At 35.7% G+C, this 22,605-nt stretch overlaps 1 protein-coding gene across 5 annotated transcripts in view; it reads left to right on the forward strand.

The window, feature by feature from the left end:
- The window catches only part of NALCN (sodium leak channel, non-selective), a 294,980-nt gene that overhangs the window by 14,180 nt on the left and 258,195 nt on the right, over positions 1–22,605 (forward strand). For all 5 annotated transcript variants that reach the window (XM_074329501.2, XM_074329500.2, XM_074329499.2 and 2 more), the window contains 5 exons: positions 4,592–4,738; positions 5,720–5,902; positions 16,089–16,172; positions 17,326–17,465; positions 17,567–17,695. In XM_074329501.2, the coding sequence (XP_074185602.1) occupies positions 4,631–4,738; positions 5,720–5,902; positions 16,089–16,172; positions 17,326–17,465; positions 17,567–17,695 (644 nt within the window). In that variant the 5' untranslated portion in view covers positions 4,592–4,630. The remainder of the gene's footprint in view (positions 1–4,591; positions 4,739–5,719; positions 5,903–16,088; positions 16,173–17,325; positions 17,466–17,566; positions 17,696–22,605) is intronic.

Consider the following 22,605-nt stretch of genomic DNA (forward strand, 5'->3'; position numbering starts at 1 on the left):
ATGAGGTGCGGAGTGCTGAGAGAGCACAGGACACGGTCCTGAGTACCGTTAGCAGGGAATGAAGGTGCTCTGGGCTTGAAGAATGAGGGGAGTGTCAGCCATTCAAGATGAAATGAGAGTTTTCATTTTCTTCAGATAAAAGCCTGGAAGTGGAATTCCTGGGTTGCATGACAGTTCTGTTTTTGATTTTTTGAGGAACCCCCAGACTGTTTTCCACAGTGGCTGTACCATTTTACTCATAAAAGCCCCAGAGTTTATACACAGAAGTGACTAGAAGAATAGTTGTTGATTTTGATGTGCAGTCAGTTATAGTGGAACATAATGATTAAAAATAAATTCGTGACTTAAGCCTTCTTTGGGGGCTTTTTGGAATAAAATACATACTGCGAGTCTCCTAGAGTGGTACGTTTGTCTTGTTTACACTTTTGTTTTCAAACATTAAATCTTTCCATTATAACAAACAAATCACACAGACAGACAAAAACCCTTCCTGAGTTAAGTTAGGGAATAGGACGAACCGATGTGGGATTGATAGCAGCACCGAAGAGGACACAGCTGGAATAAAGGAGCTGCAGTAGCTGAGAAAAAGGTTAGAGGATAATGGGTAACGGTATGTTTCGCCAATTCAAGTGGAGCATGTGGGTATGATATGAAAGGAAGTGCAAGTAAAAATCAGTGGGACTCAGTGTCCTTGAAACATCAGGTTAAATAAAGCAGGCAGTTTGTAAGCTCCATAAATGCCTTTGCTGTCCCATGCTATCTGTATACCCAGCACATATCGAAGTACCTGATGTCATAGTGGATACATAATATTTCCTGTGAGAATGAATGAATGAATGAATGAATGAATGAATGAATGAATGAATGAAAAACAAGAGGGTAAGCTGAGGTTTTCTGGGTTACAGGAGAAACCATAGCAGTATGTTGAGAAGTTGATTTCTGATATAAAGAACAGGACATATTGAAAAGATTGATGTTTGCGGCAATCCAGACCTGAGGTCCCGTAGCCTAGAAAGGGCTCTAGCTATGGGGATAAAGTGAAAAGTGGCCTTGTACATCAATGGAATGAGGAACGCTGAAAGAACTCACCAGTGAAAAGCTGTGAAAAGAGAGTCTGTGCAATTTTCTGCACATATGGGGACCTGCATATGGGTCCTAAAAAACTCAGGGCAGTAGGATCTGGGAATTGAGGCTGATATCAAGTTGCCCAGTTGATTTTTAAGTGATGATGGTTTTGGTATGGCCTATGTCTAAGCCATATGTCTAAGGGAGAAGCCGCATAGATACATGACCCAGTCGTAGCAGCTGGACACCAACAGATGGTGATGGAAACTGTAAGAACAGGTGCTCATTTAAGGGGTTGACTACAGAGAACAGACACATGGGACAGCGGGTAAAGGACATGCTATAAACCATAATTTAGAAGATAGGAGATTCAAAACAGTTTAATACAAACCCAGGAGGGTTACAAGGAGAAGGAATGACCTATAGTGTTGCAATACCCCACAGTTAAGGAAAACTGAATTTATTAGTTTTAATTTGGTCAAGAGAGAGCTGAAATGACCTAAGGAAAGTACAAGCCAATAGAAGTAAAATATAACTATCTCAGTGTATAAAATTGGATTTTACCCATTTAACAGGGAGCAATGAACCAAAGTATCTTTTCTGCCTGAGTTGCCATTAGTTGTTTCCGAGTAAAAGATTTGTCAATGCACATACTGTAAATGTGCAGCTTCCTCCACTATTGAACTACTTAGATACCAACTACTTTTAAATGAATGTGAAAAAGCTACTGAAAGCCATGCTTTTTTAATTTAGTGCAGTGCTTTATGAAGGACACCTCTGTAAACAGAAAAAAAAATATTGGGTTATAAATACATAATGGTGATAAGACTAAGGTACACAGGAGCAATTTCCTATCAAAATAATAAGCTTACCTAGGATACTTAAATATCTCTGCTGGTCTTTATCAAGGGAATGATAGGTTTGCTGTACTCACTTATATTGATTCAACATAAATGAATGTGTAAAACAATATTTCTCTTTGAAGGAAAATTGTTACAATCAAATTAATTTTGGACTCTTCATGTGTTTGTAAGTTGAACTTATTTTGCTACTTGCAGGCTTTATATAATATTTAATATTAAGTCAGTCAAACTTTCAGCATTCAGGAGCTAATTGCTGAGTTTTAATGTATATGTGGATTGAACAGGTTCCATTGGAGTTTGGACTGTTTGGTGGCATTTTTGCAATAGATGAAGTGAGGGTGAACATGGATGACAACTAATATTCATTAGAGTCACACTGTTTTGTGTGGGCCAAATAACAGTCAATAAGGAGATGTTCTAAAAATGAATTCTGAATGTCTGATTCTCTAGATGAACAAATCCATAATCAAACATTGGTTTTGCTTCAAATGGGATATTTATAATAAAGGTGCATGGAATATGTGAAAGTGTCACATTTATACATCAAAAATTTTTCAGACCATAACTTATGGCCAAGTCATAAGAACAATGAATAGCTATCCATTAGTCTGCACTGGATCAATGAAAAAGATGTGGCTAGGTCTGTAAAATTGTCTTGTATCAATTTTGAACAACATTGTGAAACCACTCTTTATTTCCTTCTTTGCATTGTGTAATCTTGAAGGATTTCTAAAAGAGTATGCATCCAGTTTTGGGTACGTAGGAGACTGCCATTCAAGAAGCATCCCAAATTGAGGCCACCCAATGTTTCCCCCCCACAGTAAATCAGAGAACAAGCATAATTTGAATATTTTGCATATATTTACGTATTGATGTCAAGAGTCCCTAACTCCAGTTATGTAGAATAAAATTACTTAGTGCAGCCTACTGCAAAGCCCACATTCAAATGCAATATTCAGAGCAAGACAGCCTGGCAATACCTAGCACACCTCAAAGCAAATTAGTTTGATTTCTTCTGGGAACAGGAGGGTTACACAGATGCGCCTACCTAGGTGCATCAAGGAGAACGTAGATGCAGAGGTAGGTGCTCAAACATAGGGAATCAGATTCAAAGCTCATGTGGCCTGAGTTTCTGTGTTCTCAGTGAAAATTGCAATTGCGCAGATTTACACATACTGAAAACACATTCTTTTTGTCTCGTGCTCCCTCCACTATGGAGTGGCACTCATTGTCCTTGGCTGGGGTTCTTTATCTAGCTCCAAGTAGCAGCAGATAGGAGAGCCAGTGCACCTTCCTGGTGTTAAAACAATTGCATTTTCCTGACTTGGCATCTCCGTGGCTGTGTGCTGCCTGGAGCACCTAACCCCTCCTTCTCCTACCCTGAGAAATTCTCCTTATCAGTCCACAGCATCAGCATGGTGCACTAGAAACACCTTCGGTTTGGGAGTCAAACGCAGCTTCTTTTAAATTTCAAATTTGCTTGAGTGGCCTTGGTCAAGTCATTAGCTGTCCCAAGGCTGGAATTTCTAGTGCTTTCGTAAAAAGACCTTTCCTATCTTCTGTGAGTTGCAAAGATTCAATAAAATGTTGTGCTAAATGCCAAAAACATAGCATATATTCAAAAAAACATTAACTCCTTTCCTTCCTGTAAGACTCAATCCAGATGTTAATCAAATGAGAAGTCTTTCTGTGGACTCACGGGATAATAAGGCACCACAAAGCTTTACAACATCTCTTCTCACATCGAATTGCACTTACTTCCTTTTTGCATCCTTCAATGGCTGCAGGATTGTGGAAGGTGGTAACAATGGCTAAAGGGAAGTGACACACATAACAAGATGTAGGTGACTCCGATTTGTGGAAATATAAGTGTCAGACAGGCGTCTCATCTCTCTCTTCAGTGTAATTTTGATTTCAGAGTAGCTGGAAGAATTGATATACAGAGGGTGCCAAAAAATATGTATACACATTTTAAGAAAGGAAAGAACTGTATTAAAATTGTAATACTCAATATATACCAATAACAAAAGCTGAATACAGGTTATGTGTATACATTTTTTTGGCTCCCCAGTAGTCACAGCATTCATAGAAGAAAAAAACAACTCCATTTAGAGTGGGTTCCACCCCAATCTCTCTGGCCCACATCCTCTATGGCAAAGACAAAATGGGGAGATCAACTTGGGATTGTCATTGGAAATAGATGTCTGTGAGTGTCACATTATGTTATCTCAGGGGAAATCCTGAACAAAATCTCAGTGTTTCATCTGGATTGGTCAGCTGTGCTCCGGCAAAGACCACCTGTAAATGAAGACAGTGCTAGGTATATGAACATAGATCTCAAAAAATTCCCTTCTCATATTTGTACCCTAAGAAGCAAAACTGTTTTACTCCAGTTCATCTGGACTAGTTATTGCTCTCTAAACTGGCATGCAAACTGAAGTGCACAAGATAATCCATTGGGTTGAAAGAAAAAAAAATTCAAACTTTTATGGATATTAATTTTTATCTTCTTTTAAAATTTTTATTTTCATGTGTTTATTATATGCAGTATAACATAACATGCGAACAATTAACATATGCATAGGCATACACTGGGCAGTCATTTTGTGATCAGTGCAAAGATGGTTTGGGTCACTGATACGACTCTCTCTTTCCTCTCCCAGACTGCCGTTTTGTACTTGCTCACCAGAGCTAACTTCAGCATGCTCAAAAGGAAACAGAGCTCCAGGGTGGAGGCCCAGCCAGTCACTGACTTTGGTCCTGATGAATCTCTGTCAGACAATGCTGACATACTCTGGATTAACAAGCCAGTAAGTTCCTTTTTTGAAGTATGGAGAAGCACATGGTGAGATAAAGGAAATTTGATTCATATTATTCAAAAATCATGTACCTTTCACTGAAATGTCTGTTTGAGCTGCAGTAGAATATGGATGAGTCCAGGAATCCTGGAAGTTGAGAACAACTGAGATGAAATAATGAGGTGCCGCTCTGAGTTACTTCCATAGGAAGGTGTGCTAGGTGGTCTGGCTGTCTCCTCTCCCTGTCTGTGCCTGCTGGCCTCAGGGTCACCCAGTGTAGAGATAATGCCACTTCATAGGCTGATCCAAAACAGGAGTCCCACGTGAGTGACCTCTTCTACCAGGCTCTCTTTACTTACAGTTCTGAACATGCATGAATCTGTGGGGAGATAATCAAATATTTGGAATTAAAGTTCTCCTTCTGAGTTGCAAGTTTTGAGTAAAAGTAAAGGTTAATGAGATAGTGGATAGTGTCTCTAAAGCTCTTTGTCACCTTCTCTGCCTAGTTAAGCTGATGAGAACTTGAGGGGAAGGTCTGCTATACCAAGTATCGTTGCAGACTAGACAGTCTAGCAGACAGAGCTAAGGCAGAGTGATGTATTCATCGGTCTTGGAAACTCAGCTCAACAAGCCAGAATAGGATCAGTTTCATTATGTGTCAGAAATTAAAGTGGGTTCTGAGGACACAAAAATGGAAACAGCACGGTTCTGACTTATCACTACTTGGCAGTAGGATCTGCACAACTTAGAGATTTTATTTATATACTCGTATGTTGAGTATTACAATTTTAATACAGTTTTCCTTTCTTAAAATGTCTATACATTTATTGGTACCCTCCGTATTTTATATGCACTTAACAGACATTAGTTGCCTTCTTCTCCATATTGGTAAAAGATTTTAATCTCTTATCTTTTCCAAATAGTGTGGTTCATAATAGAAGTTTAAGATATTGTTTTATGGTGTCAAATAATAACTTTGGACCCTTCTTGCAGTGGGTTCACTCTTTGCTGCGTATCTGTGCCATCATCAGCGTCATCTCTGTCTGCATGAACACACCCATGACATTCGAGCACTACCCTCCCCTTCAGTATGTGACCTTTACTTTGGATACTTTACTGATGTTTCTCTACACGGCAGAGATGATAGCAAAAATGCACATCCGGGGGATTGTCAAGGTGCGTGCTTCCATGTTATTTGAACTAACAACCAAAATGCCTTGAAAATCTAAATCAGTTTCATATTTTCATGTTAAGTTCAGTAAAGCAAAACATCTCTATTTTAGCTACATTGAAATCTTTTTAACTAGGGTGTAACTTCAAAGACTGGTGAAAATATGATACATAAGAATATTTAAACAGTGAAATAAATTGCATAAGTCACCAATTCTTGGAATATCTGGGAAGGAGCTAGGTGACCTGACCACCGGCTTCATGAAAGCCAAAGTAGGGTCTGTCATGCCACCTATGGATGACCTAGCGCACGGGAGAAACCTGTTGATTTATGGAATGCAGACCAGTGTTGTATGACCAGTGTGATGATATTCAGCAGGATGTCATTAACCTGAGGCATTTTGAAGGTATAAAGAGGTAAAAAGAGAGGACTTGAGAAGGAAAGGAATTCCAGGACTGTAAGAAAAGGAATGTCTAGTGTGAAATTACCGCCAATGGGAAACAAAAAAATAAGTAAATAGAAGAAAAAGAAAAGGTAAAAATAAATCTGTCATGGGATGTGTTTTCCTTCTGTAACATCAACCTTCACAGAATTAAAAATAAGTAGATGATACTATCTGTAAATTATATTATTTACAGAGACAGAGTGGTATATGAAATGGCATCATGGACACTTGGGTCTGCCAAATGGCAGATTTGACTCAAATCCCAGCTCTTTCTTTTACCGGCTGTATCAACAGCTCACGTAGGGTAATTTTTTTTGGAAAATGGACTTATTCTGTACAAGGATTTTAAGAGTTTAATGAAATGACGCATAACATGTGGTCAGTTGCTTCTCTTTTTATGTAATTCATTGTGCGCCATCTTTAAAAGAGATGGATCATAGTTAATGTACTACTACCCTTTCATTTTTAACTTCTTAAACTTTTTATTATAGAAATGTAAACATTTAAACAAAAGTAGTGATTATAGTTTTAATGAATTCCTGTAATTTAACATCAATAATCACCAATATTTGGGCAGTTCTATTTTATTTTAAAGTAAATCTGGGAAATCAGATAATTTCAGAAATAGTTCTTTATGCATTGCTAATTGATAAAACTTTCTCTTTTTTTTACATAACCATAATGCCATTATCAAATCTAGCAAAATTAACAATAATTCCTTAATGTAGGCTAATACCCATCTGTACTTATCTTTCCCAAATTGTCTCAAATATTTCTTTTTACAATTAGTTTCCTTGAATCAGGGTTCAAACAAGGTTCACAAAGTGTACCACACCCACACATACCACAAAAAAAATTTCCATGTCATTGATTCATTGGGAAAATGAGTCTTTGGTCTTGTAGCATGTTCTCCATTATATAGTTGGCAGACTGCTGCCTGGCTGTGCCATTTAATAGTTTCTATATAGTCCATATTCCCCAAACCGTTTTGACTATTGACCAGCAATGTACACCAGCGCCTCTTTCTCCACGTGGTCACCCCAAAATAGGTTGTCAAACTTTTGGATATTTGCCAATCTGCAGGTGCGAAATGGTAACTCAGTGCGGGTTTAATTTGCATTTCCCTTTTGAGAGTGAGGTTGAGCCTGATTTTACATAAGCATATAAAGGTCATTTTCAAGTTATTATTTTTTGCATTTAAATTTGGGGTACTCTGTGTGTGTAGTAAATATTAGCCCTTTGTGATGTAAGTTGCAGTTACTTTTTTTTTCATTTTAATTTTTTTATATTCATTTCAGGTGTACAAAACAACATAATGATTAGATATTTACCCCCTCACAAAGTGATAACCACCCCCCAAGTCTGCTACCCCTCTGACATCGTATATAACTGCTACAGTACCATTGACTATATTCCTTTTCTCCGTTGCTGTTGTCTTTGGCTTTGCTCCTAGTTATTCGTGCCTCAGCAATTCTTCCATACCAAATCATGGCTGTCTTTCCATTTTTTCAAGCCTGCTCTTGTGTCTCAGGGAGTGTTTTATAGTTTTCCTCGTATAGATTTTGCTCATGTTTTGTTATATTTGTGTTTTGATAATTTATTTGATATTTTTTGCTATCAGTAATGGGGTCTTATCTTCTATTATATATTGTAACTGATTGTTCTTCTAAATGAAAGCTGGCTCTGTCTTTTGTCACCTGTTTGCTGCCCTGCCCAATTAGGATTCTGTTCCCGGAGTTTTTCTTTAATTAGCATGGGTCTCCAATAAAAAGTGTACTTTTCTTATTAGGTACACTTTGGAGATTAGGGTGTTCCATTACCTCTGAGCTTCCTGTAGCTACTTGGTGGGCATTTTTGTTTTTATTTATGTATGTATGTATTTATTTTTGCATTCTGTTGTTTTGTATTACTGGCAATTTGTAGCCTGTTACATTACATTTCTACAAATTTTGTCAGTTTATCTAAGGTTTACTTTCTGAGGGTTCCACTCAGTATTTCACTAGTATTTGTTAGTAATTTCTGTGCTGTGGAATTCTTGGATCTGCCAGGACTTCTCTACATGACTTCCCTCTGCAACCTCTCCAAGCTGCAGTCTGGAGTATTTTTTCTTATGCTATCCCACTTGCTTTGTTTTTTTAGATTTGGGAGATTCAAAAACTACCATCATGATCTGACCCAAGTGGAAATCAATTATTTAACCTTTATAGTAGTTTATTTAGTGTATGCTTTGTGTTAGACACAACTGCCTTATTATATGGAAACTGCTAAAAATTCGCTGAACCCGTTAAAGAAGTGGTGATGGGAACAGTAGTCCGTGTTCTTAGTACTCAGTGAAAGCAACATGTCCTAATCCTGGCTGTCTTTTTTTTTCCTTAAGGAAGTTTTGGAAGGTTTTCCAGGTTCATTGAGTGAATGAGGGGCTGGAGATTAAGCTTAAAATATACATCCAGGGAGCTCTGCACTCAAAGCAGCAATAACCTCAGCACAGGTCACCCTTGGGAACAGTCTGGTCCACAGGCCACCACTGCTGACCCTGTGAACCTGGAATCCAGGTTTTCTCTGTCTTTTTCCTTAGAAGTCAATGTTTAAAATTCTAAGAGTGAATATCTGATTAGCCACATTATGAGTATGTAGAGGAGAGGTCATGTAGGGAAGAGGAGGGTACAATTTGATGCCCCTGATAGAAGAGATGAAGAAAAGGAATAAGGTTGGAAGTTCGTCTACAGACACATTTATTACTCACTCTAGGATGCTCTAAAAGAGTTTGTTACTGCCTGACTTCCCTGCTTTGATTTCATTGTCATAGTGGGCTCTAAAGAAATAACTGTGAAAGAGCCCATAGTACTTTAGAGTTTGTATCGGTTTCCTAGTTCTGCAGTAACAAATGATCACAACTTGGGTGATTTAAAACAATAGAGATGTATTGTCTCACAGTTTTAGAGGAGGCCACAAGTCCAAAATCAAGGTGTCAGTAGGCCATGATCTCTCGAAAGATTCTAGGAAAAAGCCCATCCTCGCCTCTTCCTAGCTTTTGGTGGCTTCAGGCAGTCCTGGGAATTCCTTAGCTTACCCATGCACTACTCCAATGTCTTCATGCGGCCTTCTTTTCTTTGTGTATCTCTGTGTGTCTTTTCTTCTTTTAAGTTCACCAGTCTTTGGATTTAGGACCCACCCTAATCCAGTATGATCTCCTCTCAACTAATTCATCTTCGAAAGACCTTGTTTCCTAATAAGGTTACATTCTGAGTTTCTGAATAGACAGATTTTTGGGAGGACAGTATTCAACTCACTTCACAATTAGGTACAGCTAGCCACTTGACCTACTTACTATTGTCAGAATTTGTAGTAGCTTCAAAAAAGGTTTTCAGAAGTTTGTTAGGTGACTCCAGAAAATTGGGGTAGTAATACAAAGGAAAAAATTCAATTCAGTATAGGAATTTAACTTGAAAGGAACTGTCAAAGCCAAAGGTGGGAAGAGTGGGCACCTACCATGCATCAGCCAATGGATTTCATCTTGATTCCAAAATAATATGGGTCTTTCACAAATGGTAGGCCAGTTATTCTAAGCATTAGGTTCATATGTGCCTAGTTTTCAAAAATTGGTAGCTAAACCAGGAGGTCACATTGGAGGAAATTGGTCTTGTGAGAGTACTAATCTTTTATGCAACTGTGAGTTACTCTCTGACGTAGCCTAGTATTATTTTGACTTCTTTGATTCCCCAGAGGGCCTTGAATAACCTGACTCTTTTGGATATTGGTTATTCAGGTAGTGGCAATCTCTGAATGTTCTAGGTGGAGCATTTTGGGATTGAAATACCACGTGTTAACTTCTTTGAGATTCCAACTTGAATGAACAAAAGTAGACATTTTCCTAGAATAAAAGTTTTGTTATTTAATAAATTAAGACTTGAATTTCACATCATGAAAATGACAGTAGGCAGTGGTTTAATTGTCACTGTTGATGATAAAAAGAGCAGAGGTGGCCTTGATACATAAATATTCATTCCAGTCAACAGAGCACTGAATGAACAGAGGTTTTAATAGTTTAAATATTAGAAGTCAAAGTAACTTGTCAAAAAAAAACTTTGTTTATGACCAGATTGTTTTCACAATGCTATAAATGAGCCATTTTCAGTATTTTCTGACATTCACCAACATTTGATTAATTTACTAAAAGCAAATTTTGTTTTATTTTCAATCTGTAAGAATTAAAAATTAGTATCAGATATGATTTTTTGTTTTTCATTCAGGCGTAATTGAATTATATACAAAGGTAATACAGATTTTTAACAAGATTGCATTGCTAACATTATCTTGAAGTAATCAGCACAGCTTCATATCTCATTGAAACTGGTATTCAGTGTTTAAAAGCTAGCTGAGATTTTGGTTAAGTATGGTTAAATATGAGGTCATGAACCAGCTTTACGTGTATCATTTCACTGAATTTTCACCATTGTGGCCCTGGCAAGAGTCATAACTTTATCGATACTATTTTTATACCACCTACTTCTGCAAACATGCATGTGAGACACAGATCAAAGAGTAAATTTGACTTGAGATTACATGCTTGTATTTAAAAGCTAACTTACTTTCCCAAAAGTGGGATTGCTGGGTCATAATGTAGTTCTATTTTTAATTTTTTCGGAAGCTCCATACTGTTTTCCATAGTGGCTGTACCAATTTACATTCCCACCGACAGCATACAAGTGTTCCCTTTTCTTCACATCCTCGCCAATGCTTGTTATCTATTGTATAACAAGTGTGAGATGATATCCCGTTGTGCTGTTGATTTCATTTCCCTGATGATTAGTGAAGTTGAGTACCTTTTCATATACTTGTTGGCCATTTATATATTTTCTTTTGAGAAATGCCTCATCAGGTCCTTTGCCCTTTTGAAAATCGAAATTTATTGATATTTTGATATTGAGTTGTATCAAATCAAGTTATGAACCTTAAATATGTACAGTTTAATTGGCAATAATACAATAAAGCTGGGGAAAAACTTAAACTCATAATCAGACTTAGTTTTAGCAAAAAGCAATCATCTGTTACAGCTAATTTAAATCTTATTGGCTTTGTATCTTTGTAATTGCTAATTTGTTTTGTTTTTACAACTGCATGAGAAATGTGTACATATGTAGGTACTTAAGTTACATCATAATAAAATACATTTGCTCACGTAGGGTCTCTACGATAATTTTTTTAAAGCAGACCTTATGTTACTCAAGTTTGTGTTACTATGCTTTTTTCAGTTAACCTTACTCTAAACACCTGTCTGCTAAAAAGACATTTTTGAGATATTTTGCTTGCTTTTTTTTTTTTACCTTAATTCATTTGCTAACAGCACAGAATTTTTTAGCCTTTTTTCCCAGAATAATTTGCCAATGTGTGTTGCGTTTGTTCACTTATAGGACTTAAAGTTTTTTTCACACATATGGGCACATTATGAATATATAGGTGTACATTGTGTTCTATTTTAAGCATCAGATTATTCTTAAAATGTTTCACATCATTTGAAACAGAGCCATATATTTTAGCTGTTCAAATATTAAATGTTTAATATGCACTGATGTTCAACTAAACTATCTTCAAGGAACAGTCAGATTTAGTTATTAAGTAACTAGCTACAGTATGTCATATGTCTTCTCTGTGAAAGAATATTTGTTGATATACACATATGTCAGAGGTTTGGGGAATGCTGGTCTTTTATTTTTGGAAGAGTGTTTTCCATGCATAAAACTATATTAGTCCATAATAAAATATTTATAGAAGCAAGCTGGTGTATTGTTGCCTCTCCAGCATACACAACTCTTTAAAATTATACCTAACCTGGTTTGGCAATGTCATTCGTACACTCAAAATTCATACCTAATGATTAAGGTAATGTGATCTAATAATACCTACTTTATAAAATTATCTGCAGCAAACCAAACGCAGAGCTTTATTTTTCAAGATAAAAGTACTGAAGCTGTGGTTTTCAAGTATTGTCCATTAATTTTATTGACCTAATGGTTTGCCATATATGATTAAACTATGTGTACATTTCAGTTTAAGATATTAGATATTTAGGATATAAGTATAATATAAATACAAGTGAGAGTTTTTCTTAAACCCAAGTACAGTTTTTGGTCATTCTGCAAAAGTTCATTGAACACTTAAAATGAATTCATAACTAACTGCCCTAGGAGAAAGGAAAAAACAGAGCGGGGCCCCTCTCCTCAGAAAATGCCTGGCCCATTTTCTGGAACTGGCTTGTAAAGTACATATAGGCACTTCTCATTTTCTGCATCCAATTTATTCCTGAAAATATGTTGGGTAATATATTTTCAGAAAACAAGAGCTTGTATTCCATTATTTCAAATGGGAAAACTATTAATGCCTTACAGCCATCCCAACCAATATCTCCAAATATCACTAAATCACTCGTATGTTGGATAACTCTCCACCTGCATATTTTTGTATAATAAGCAGCACTTAAACACTCATCCCCAATTATGTGTACTCATTCTGTTCAGTAGTGGATGTTTTGTATGTACCCAACCAAAACAGCAACATGTGCTCTTATGTAAATAAGCAGAGAGAAATAATAAGCAGAGAGAAATAGTAAGTTAAAGTACTATCTACCCATTTGATTGAATCTATGAGGTCATCAATTGTAAGATGCAACGTCACTTTACAGGTCCTTAAGAAAGAAAAAAATGCTATTAATTACAGTTTGACTGTAAGATATAAGATTGTAATTGATGCATCAATTATCAGATGCATTCTGAATTCAGAAATGTTAAACTCTGTTGGGAGAGGGGAGAGTATATCTTAAAATTGGTGTAATACGAGCAAACAGAGTGAGGTTGGTAGAGTCAAGTGTTGGGTCCTGTGAAAGGCTAAACATCAGAGGGAAGATAGGGAAGAGGAAAGTAGTGATGCCCTTAACATTTATCCATTGTTAAGTAGATTAACAATGCCAGCACAGGATTTAGCTCCAGAGAACAAAGCTATACCTGCATTTTGCACGTTATACCTTCTTGCAGGATTCATAGACAACTTAAATGTTTCCATTGGCACATGTGCACATTCATTATAGTGGTTCTTTCAGTTATATAGTGATTTGGGAGCAAATATTTTTGCAAATATAAATAACAAATATTTGTATAGTGAGAAGTCAGGCAGTGAGAGATAGACCTTTAGTGTTTTGTAAAAACGCTATCATGGCAGTCTGTAAAGGCTATGTGGGGAGGGTATACAGAAAAGAATGTAAAATTTTGCTTGGGGATATCATAGAAGTCTTGAAGAAAGAGGAATGTGAAGTGATGTCTTGAAGGATAAGTAAATATGGCCTATGCCACCCGCAATGAGGGATGGAAGTAAAGGATTTCACAGAGAGAGAGAAGGAATGCTCTGAGACAAAGGTACGGACCAGCCTGGTGCTTTGGAGAGCACTAAGCAGTGAGGCCTCTCGATAGGCTGTGCAGGGAGCAGCTGGAGAGGACTCCGGGAAGGCAGGCCAGCTGCACGCTGCACGGCCTCGCGAGGAGCTCAGACTTCCTTCTGTGGCGAGTAAAGATGCATGGGATATTTGAATCCAAGAGTGACAGGGTCTGATTTGTCTTTGAGAAGTTCACTGTGGAGGTAATACGCTCGGATGCACTACAGAGGACACAAATTGAAGCAGAAAGTCCTTCTGACAAGAAATGTCTTTAAAAATTTTTGTTAGAGGAATGTATTTGTTTTAAGGATTTCACATGTAATGTTTCCCAAGCTTGAAAGTACCTGCCAATTAATTCCCACTCTCTGATCATTTGTTTCTAATTGCCTCCCCCACTAATTGTGTTCTGAGAAGTATCCTCATTCACCAAACCACTTAGAGCCAAAATGAACCATTCGGGAGATGTATGTTTGTGTTGTTGCAGTGTCCAATGTGTTTCAGACTGAATTCTTCAGACAATTCTCTGTTGTCTACTTTTTATCTGGCAAGGACCTAGGCAAAAGTAACATGCATTCTCTGCACACTGTTAAAGTAATAAATAATAATAATGCTAAGACACAGTGACAGATGGGCCCTGGGAACTCAGAACCATAAATCATGTGCTCATGAATCTATACCAGTGTATATCATGTTGTAACCACAGTCTATCCCTATAAATGTTCTCAGGTAAATGTGTTTGGTTTCTCTGCTTGTTAAATACTTGCATTGCAATTTATGTTACTCTCTTGTATTCTGTAATTGATTGGCAGCCTCCGAGTGTTTACCTTTATAAAAATTGACAGACAGCTCTTGAATAAACTCATCTCCCCAGCCACCAACATGCTGATTTCTGCTCACGGCTCAAGCACTCTCTGCCCTTCATTTTCAGTTGTTGCAAGAAACAAATTAAAACCGTTCCTTCACATTTGAGGTGGCAAAATTTCTCGAGTACCCCTGGGCATTCATGTGTGTTAGATTCTGGCTATATATTTTAGAAGCAAGTGAAAAAAACAGTTTATTATTTGAAAATATTATAACGTGCATTCATACAGTAGGATTTTAAAAGGGTCTGGACATACTTATCATTGAATTATAGTAACCTTTAACCAGTTATGGTTAAGAGTCTTGAAACATATAAATTGAAAAAGAGACAATTTGATAAATATGTCAGACACAAAATGTAAGATGAGATGATATTTCAAAGTGCCAGGTTTTAAAGTCTGTATTCTATTTATTAAAAGGTATTTTAGACTTGTGGAGCCTTAGTGGTTATTGATAATGATTATGATACCAATTTCAATTCAATTATTTTACAATTACGTTATAATACACAAATGATATAAACTTTGACCCAATTCCAATTTGCATGTTATGTAGTCTCTGCTTATTTAAATTATACTAACCCAGGGAATGTCCAAAAGTTAGCTTATAATTTCATATAGGAGAAAGGCTTAACTTTAAGGTACTTCCTTGAAAGGTGTTATGCACATCTTTCTTTTGTTGCCAAGATTCAAAGAATCACTTCTTTGAAGGAACAATATTAGGCATTTCCATGAATGAATGGATGAATAGGTGCCTTCATAAAGCATATGAATTGACTTCTTACTGTAGGCATTGTAATATACAAAAACACTCTAAGGCAGGGTTCATGGGCATATCTTACCATTTATTTAATATCTGCTGCATGTCACACATGATGCTAAGTGCTGGGAATAACACGCCCCTCCCCCGAAATTGTCTAGTTTAAAGTTGCTAATCCTAATCATTTTCAGAACAGACTCAAAAATTTACAATAGGGAAGAAACTCTTTCTTTTTAATGCAACACCAGAAAATACGTTTTTAATTTTCAACTAATGGCGGTTGATCCCACAGGTTTAAAGACCTTCTTGATGACCACCGTTTGCTTTTGGTTCTTGTGAGAAGAGAATTGGTTTAGGACCAAGCTGCTTATTGAGTAGGATGTTCCTATTTTAAAATTGTTCTCTGCTGAGTCCCATAAGTGGTAGAATCTGCATGGCTAAGAGAAAACAATAGTGATGTTTTCCCTTTGTATGAATTTAAAATTTTACATGCAAAGTTCTGCAGTTACTTATGGTTTGTAAATTATTTTCCTTATATATAATGCCCTTTAAAGTGCTAAAAGTATTCCTTTTGAAAGTCTGCTTAATTGTGATACAAAAATTGTGGATAGCTTTTACCGAATTAACACTTGACTATTCCCTCCACAGATATTTTTTGAAATTTTTCATTTGTCTGATAATGCCATGTGAAATTTCTTTTTAGGGAGATAGTTCCTATGTGAAAGATCGCTGGTGTGTTTTTGATGGATTTATGGTCTTTTGCCTTTGGGTTTCATTGGTGTTGCAGGTAAGTAAAAACTTTTAAATTACAAGGGGCTATTTTCCAAAATGGGCACTATTTTGCATTGAAAATCTAAATAGAAATATTAAAAAATATGTATCAAGTGTTATTATGTGATTTTCTGCATCATGTTATTTTAAATGTTTATTAATGAAAAAGCCTAACATTTTAATCATTGTCAGTCACATTTGTGAATTATTTCTCAATCAGAAATAAAAATCAGTACAATAGCTAATTGTTTCTTGTTGAACAGATATAAAAAAACATATTCATTGAAATAAAGGAAAGAACATTGGGTGAGATTTCTGTATTTATAGAATAAAAACATTGAATTTAAAAATGAAAATTCCAGTCTTTTATGTAACTGAACCCTCACTAAAAACAGTTAGAAATACATATAGATACATTGAGATACATATTAGTCAACATAAAATACTATATTGCAAATAGAAAATGCCTTACTATGAGAAATGGGGACTATGTATTAAAAAGTCTAAAGGAGGAATTTTATTGGAAAATAGTAGAATGCATTCCCATGCATTCAATCCGGCTTAATTTTGCATTTAATTCAACTAAAGTTACTATATTATTCACTTAGAAATTCAGAATAAAATAAATTTACACTCCATCCATCCTGCAAACTAATCATAGTGCTTATTGATAAGCTATCTTTATTTTGATTAAGCTCGCCTCTTCAACAGTATAATTTACCTGCATATTAATATGTCCTTTTGCATTTAGTAACTATTGTATGATTGGCAAACATTTTCTAATTATTATTTTGCCTCTTAGTAAATGGTATAATTCTTTTTCATATTTTTTCATATTTTAACCCTTTTTCCATTACTTCATTTTCTGATATTCAAAAAGTTCCACCAAAGAACATGATTAGTGAGGACGACTTAGCACACTTATTGTGTATTTTAAGTTGACACTTGTTTCTGTAATAAAAACTGTGCCTTATTACTTACATAGGAAATACACAATATTAATGGCACTTTCATTAGTTTATGTATTTGTTTCTCTGACTTGAAAATGTACTCAAAAGAAAGTTGATTTCAGTAGAAAATGATGTAAGACAAAGCTATCTGTATATACCATGCTGACAAGCAATGCTAAGGGCAAGTCTAAACTTGTTTATTCACCTCTAAATTTACAGGTATTTGAAATTGCTGATATAGTTGATCAGATGTCACCTTGGGGCATGTTGCGGATCCCAAGGCCACTAATTATGATCCGAGCTTTCCGAATTTATTTCCGATTTGAACTACCAAGGACCAGAATTACAAATATTTTAAAGTAAGCACTGCTTTTACATATGTTAAGGGGGAAAATTTATGACTTTTTTTTTTTTTTTTTTTTTTATGTCTTACTTATTTTACCCTTTTTTTTCCCCCTAGGCGATCGGGAGAACAAATATGGAGTGTTTCGATTTTCCTCCTTTTCTTTTTACTTCTTTATGGCATTTTAGGAGTACAGATGTTTGGAACATTTACCTATCACTGTGTAGTAAATGACACGAAACCAGGGTAAGTTTATCCACTAATTGCATTTTAATCTAGGTGATTTAACAGGATGTTTCTGCAATTCTCGTGAGAAAATTCTCTGTCGAATTTTTTTTTTTTAAGTCTTTATGTACTCTCTGTTCCATATCCTCTGCTTTGTCAAAATTGTTTTGTCCAGTTCTTTTAAGATAAGTATTTAAGACAAGCCAGGCTGAAAAATGTAACCCTGTGGGAAAGTAGATTAAGCAAATTCAAAGTGTACACTTAGAAATTTTCCTCAGGATGGCAGAATGGAGAGTGTGCTAACATAATACCATCAGAGTAAAATAAGATGGGAATGGAAAATGGCATAACTACTTCTAAAAACATTTGGGCAGTTTCTTAAAAAGTTAAACAGATAACTACCATATATCCCATTCATTCCATTCCAGGTATTCAAGAGAAATGAAAACATGTCCATATAAAAACATATACATAGTGACTTTATTTGCATTAGCCCAAAACTGAATAATCAAAATTTCCATCAATAGGTAAATGGATAAACAAATTGTAGTATATCCATATAGTGAATACTATTTAGCAATAAGGAAGTATGAGATACTGATATAAACAACATCTTGGATGAATCTCAAAATAATTATTCTGAGTGAATAGGAAACCAGATGAAAAAGATTACATATTATAATGATTCCATTTATATAAGATTCTAGAAAATGCAGGCTTATCTGTAATAATAGAAAGTAAATCAGGGTTGCCTGGGGATAAGTATTGGGGCAAGAATAAGGGGTTACCGAAGGGCACAAGGAAACCTGTGGGGTTGACCAATATGTTCATTATCTTGATTGTGGTTCAGTACATGTATCAAAATTTATCAAACTGTACATTTTAATATGTGCAGCTTATTGTTTGTTAAGTATACCTTACTAACACTGTTTAGAAATGCTTTAAAATAGAAATCTAATTTTCTTCATCTGGTTAGTCAGCTGTCCTGGTACTACTTACTGGGTGCTATTATCCTCTGAATTTGATGCTGCCTTTCTCATTTACCAATTCCCAGTCTATATTTCAGTCTGTACTTATGCTCTATATTGTGCTTGATTGATCTATTTGACTGTCCCTTCGCCAGTATCACACTCTGGAATGCATGTAAATTACAACCTGGCATTATGCATGGGGTCACCATTTCCAGCCCCCAGCCTTATATAGGCTCAGAACCCCATCTTTTGCCTCACGTGCCATTAAAACCCAGGCTCTTGAATACTGGATAATTAGCCCCCATTCATACCACCATTTTGTCAACTCATATACTTCCCCCCCTCCAGTATTTAGTTCCCTCTTAGGTTTTGACATTTTGGAATATGTTTTTATTTCTTGTGAGCCTAGATAGGCATTTTCAAATGTTATTGTTTATCCAGCAGCTCTAGTTGTTTGTAGTGGAAGGAGTGGAATTTAATGGAGGCCCTCTTGCCAGAACTAGCACGCTGGCACTCACAGCTATTTTTTTCCCTCTGTTTTCCTCCTGACGCTGTGAGGTCCGTGAGGACACATATGGGAAAGAGTGGAGAATATTCGTCTTCTTATCTCCGGTGCCCAGTATCCTAGCCCAGTATCCTGCTTAGTACCTATTTACTGAAGTAATGGTTGATGATATATTATATTTGGACAGACAGTAGCATTATGACACATTGATAAGGAAGAAGAAATTTATAAAAAGCAACAGAAAGAAAAGCAACTTGCTAAAGGGACAAGGGAGAAATAGCTAAACTATGGAAAAGCCATATTAAAATTAGAGGAAAGCAATAGATTGGTACAGACACAGGGTAGGAAAGTTGAAGGAAGTGGTGAGTAAGGGACTCGACTGTGTGAGTAACAGAAGAGACAAATGCATGTTGTTTTGTGTTTTTTTGTGTGCTTTTTCTTTAAGTGTAGGTAGGTTGTTCCATGAATGAATATGAAGATGGAAAAAGATGTTATGTGGGTGGGAGACAATAGATAATAGAGGTGAAGAACAGAGAAAGCTTCTGGGTAAGAAGGCAACTGTGCTATAGCAGCAGTGAGTATAGGAGGCTGGTTTCAAGTTACCATTTTATTTTAAAAAAACAATGGAATGCGAGAATTCTAAAGCTTGTTAACACAACTAGAGTATCAGGAATCATGCTGCCAAACTATATTTTGACACATAAAATATAATACAAATTGAGAAGACTCACACGAGTACCTTCTGAACTCACAGCCTTTGAATCACTTTAGTAAGTACTCTTCACCAGCTCTATATGGACTCAGTATGAAGAAATAAATGTCCTTGACAAAAATATTAAAAGACCTTTTGTATTCTGAGCATTAGCTCCAGCTCACTACTTTATCCTAAAAACTGCAGTTCACTTTGAAAATTTTCATACATGTTGGCAGCATTTTAGTTACTCGAGACATAGCAGCTATGGGGGGATGTTGCATTTTCTTTCTCATGTTTGTAAAATCTGCCCAGTAGCATTATGTACATACACATGTATCTTGCCTTCTCTTTGCGTGATTCTTAATTTACTATTTGAGAAGAAAAAGCATAACTAGCCACATGGTTATAATGCTGCTCATCAACAAGTTTGATGACTTTTTTTCGAGGACCAATCATTTATACCATTTTCTTTTCATTTTCAGTACAGTATTAACTGAGTTTGGAAGTGCCACTCATACGCAGTAAAATTGTTGATGCCATTTTACCGTTATTTCCAGCCCAGATATTAATTTACCTTATTTTCAGAGACTCAAAAAACAGTCTAAAATCAAAATGAAACACATAAAATTCCTGATTAAAATTTGTTCCAACTTTTTGTTTCCTTTTAATGCTTCTTAACTAGAAAGTTCTCATAAATATCTCTGAGTCAGATGTTAAGTTACAGTATGAGGTTCTGTTTCCAGCAATCAGTGTTGCCAGTGCTGTCATGTCCTCATTTCTTAGTCGTTGTCTTTAACAATTTTTCCAAGTTCTGCTTAACTGATTTGCATGAGCTATACCCTCATAATGGGAGAGTTTTCAAGCAGAAATGTGTCTGTTCAGAAACCTGTATATCCTGAGTTTCATGGCTGACCTCTGGAATTGATTATGTTTAATCTGTGAGGCAAACAGGATAAATAAAAAAGCAACTCAATACACGCAGTTTTGCTTTTAAATGGAGCTGATTTCTTTTAAAGCAGATAGAAGAGAATCTTAGCTATGTCCTCAACAGCGTTACTAGTAAACCTTTAATCTCTTCTCCAATAATGAATGGTGACCTAAGGCAATTATGGAACAAGTAATGAGATTTGATGAAGCAAAGCAGTTCATAAGCTAAAGCTGAGAAGAGCAATGGCCTGTGCTAGAAACAGGTGTGGCAAAATGCCAACTGTGATGGCAGAAATTGTCCCTGAAGCTAAAAGAGGAAAGTGTAAAATGAGCTAGTAGGTAAAACAGAAAGATGAAGATGTACTTGACACCTTATTATCATTCCTGAGAAAGGAGAGACATTTATTCATAGCTTAGTATCAAATAATAAAATCTTATTCCCAAAAGTGAGATAATGAGAAAAACTTTAAGGTAAGTAAATGTTTACTGTATAAAAGTATATAATGTACTTTTATAAGATACTTTTAGTATAGTATATACATGCACAAAGGTTTACTATATAGAATGCAGGATTCAACCAGGAGTTCTGGTAAATATTTGTGATGGCTGGACCATTTGCTTTAAGACTCAGAGATGTGGGACTACACATCACAGACACCAGGACAATCCTGGTGCATCCCTGTTGCCTCAGAATAATTACTGATAGATTCTTTTTTCATCTCAGTAGAATCTCAGTATGGACAAAACATTCTGTGGTTACCCTGCCCAGAAGCCACTCATAGGACTTGGTGGTAATTTATAAAATATCACAAAGATTTAAACTAGAGACAATATGAAGTTGGTTTTTTGGCAGTTTTCTATTGGTACAAATAAAATATAAATTTATTCTTTAGGATACTTGGAAAATAAGTGAATTATTGTCTTATAAATTATGTTCACAAAATAAGGTTTTTTTAATGGAAATGTCAGAAGAATTAAAAATAGAAACATAGAACTTAAAATATTAACTTTTAATTTCTATGAACTTTATCAAGAAAGAAATTTTGTAGACTATGTAAAATCATAAGTGCCTCAAATTCACACAAAGATCTGAAATGCTGATTCATATTTAAATTTCTTTTGAAAAGATGAAGAGCGACTACTACATTTAACTTATAGGATTCAGGCAGAGATGTCTGCCATGTGCGAGAGATAAGAACAAATTTGGATAAATGCATATTAGTAACATTTAAGATATTTAAGAAATAATAATACGCTAATGAGGCATGTAGGTTTCTAATTAAACTAGTAGCAACATTTGTAGAGCTCTTACTATATCTCAGATACTTTGCTTATATGACTAAATTTTAGGACATTCTGAAATGAATTATTTCCCCCATTTTGCAGATGAAAACACAGTCCTAAAGAGGTTAAATAGTTTGTCCACGTGCTAAGTGAGAGAGCAGGGATTTCAACTCAAATCTAATTTCTGAGCCCGTGCTTGTTCCACTATTTGAGCAACTTCTATTGTGTTATAATCCCACATTAATAAATCTATGTACACATACAGGTCCACATGTATATGCATAAACATTGTATAAGATGTGTCATAGAGAAAATTAATGTCCATAATACATCTGGTTTCTATCTTTATGTAGATACCATGGTCCAGGAGATTCTATCTCATCTGAATCTAAGGAATAATGATATGCAATATATTTATGTTTTAAAATGGTTGTGCAAATCCATCTCAAAGATGTGGGCCACATGAGCAACCAGTTAAATTCACTTTTTATATGATAATTTAAAAAAAATAAATAGAAGAAAATAATTCAGAATAAATCAAATTCCATGT

This window comes from Rhinolophus sinicus, chromosome 16 (genome assembly GCF_057876585.1).
Source record: "Rhinolophus sinicus isolate RSI-liver-muscle chromosome 16, RSI-T2T, whole genome shotgun sequence".
Classification (NCBI taxonomy): domain Eukaryota; kingdom Metazoa; phylum Chordata; class Mammalia; order Chiroptera; family Rhinolophidae; genus Rhinolophus; species Rhinolophus sinicus.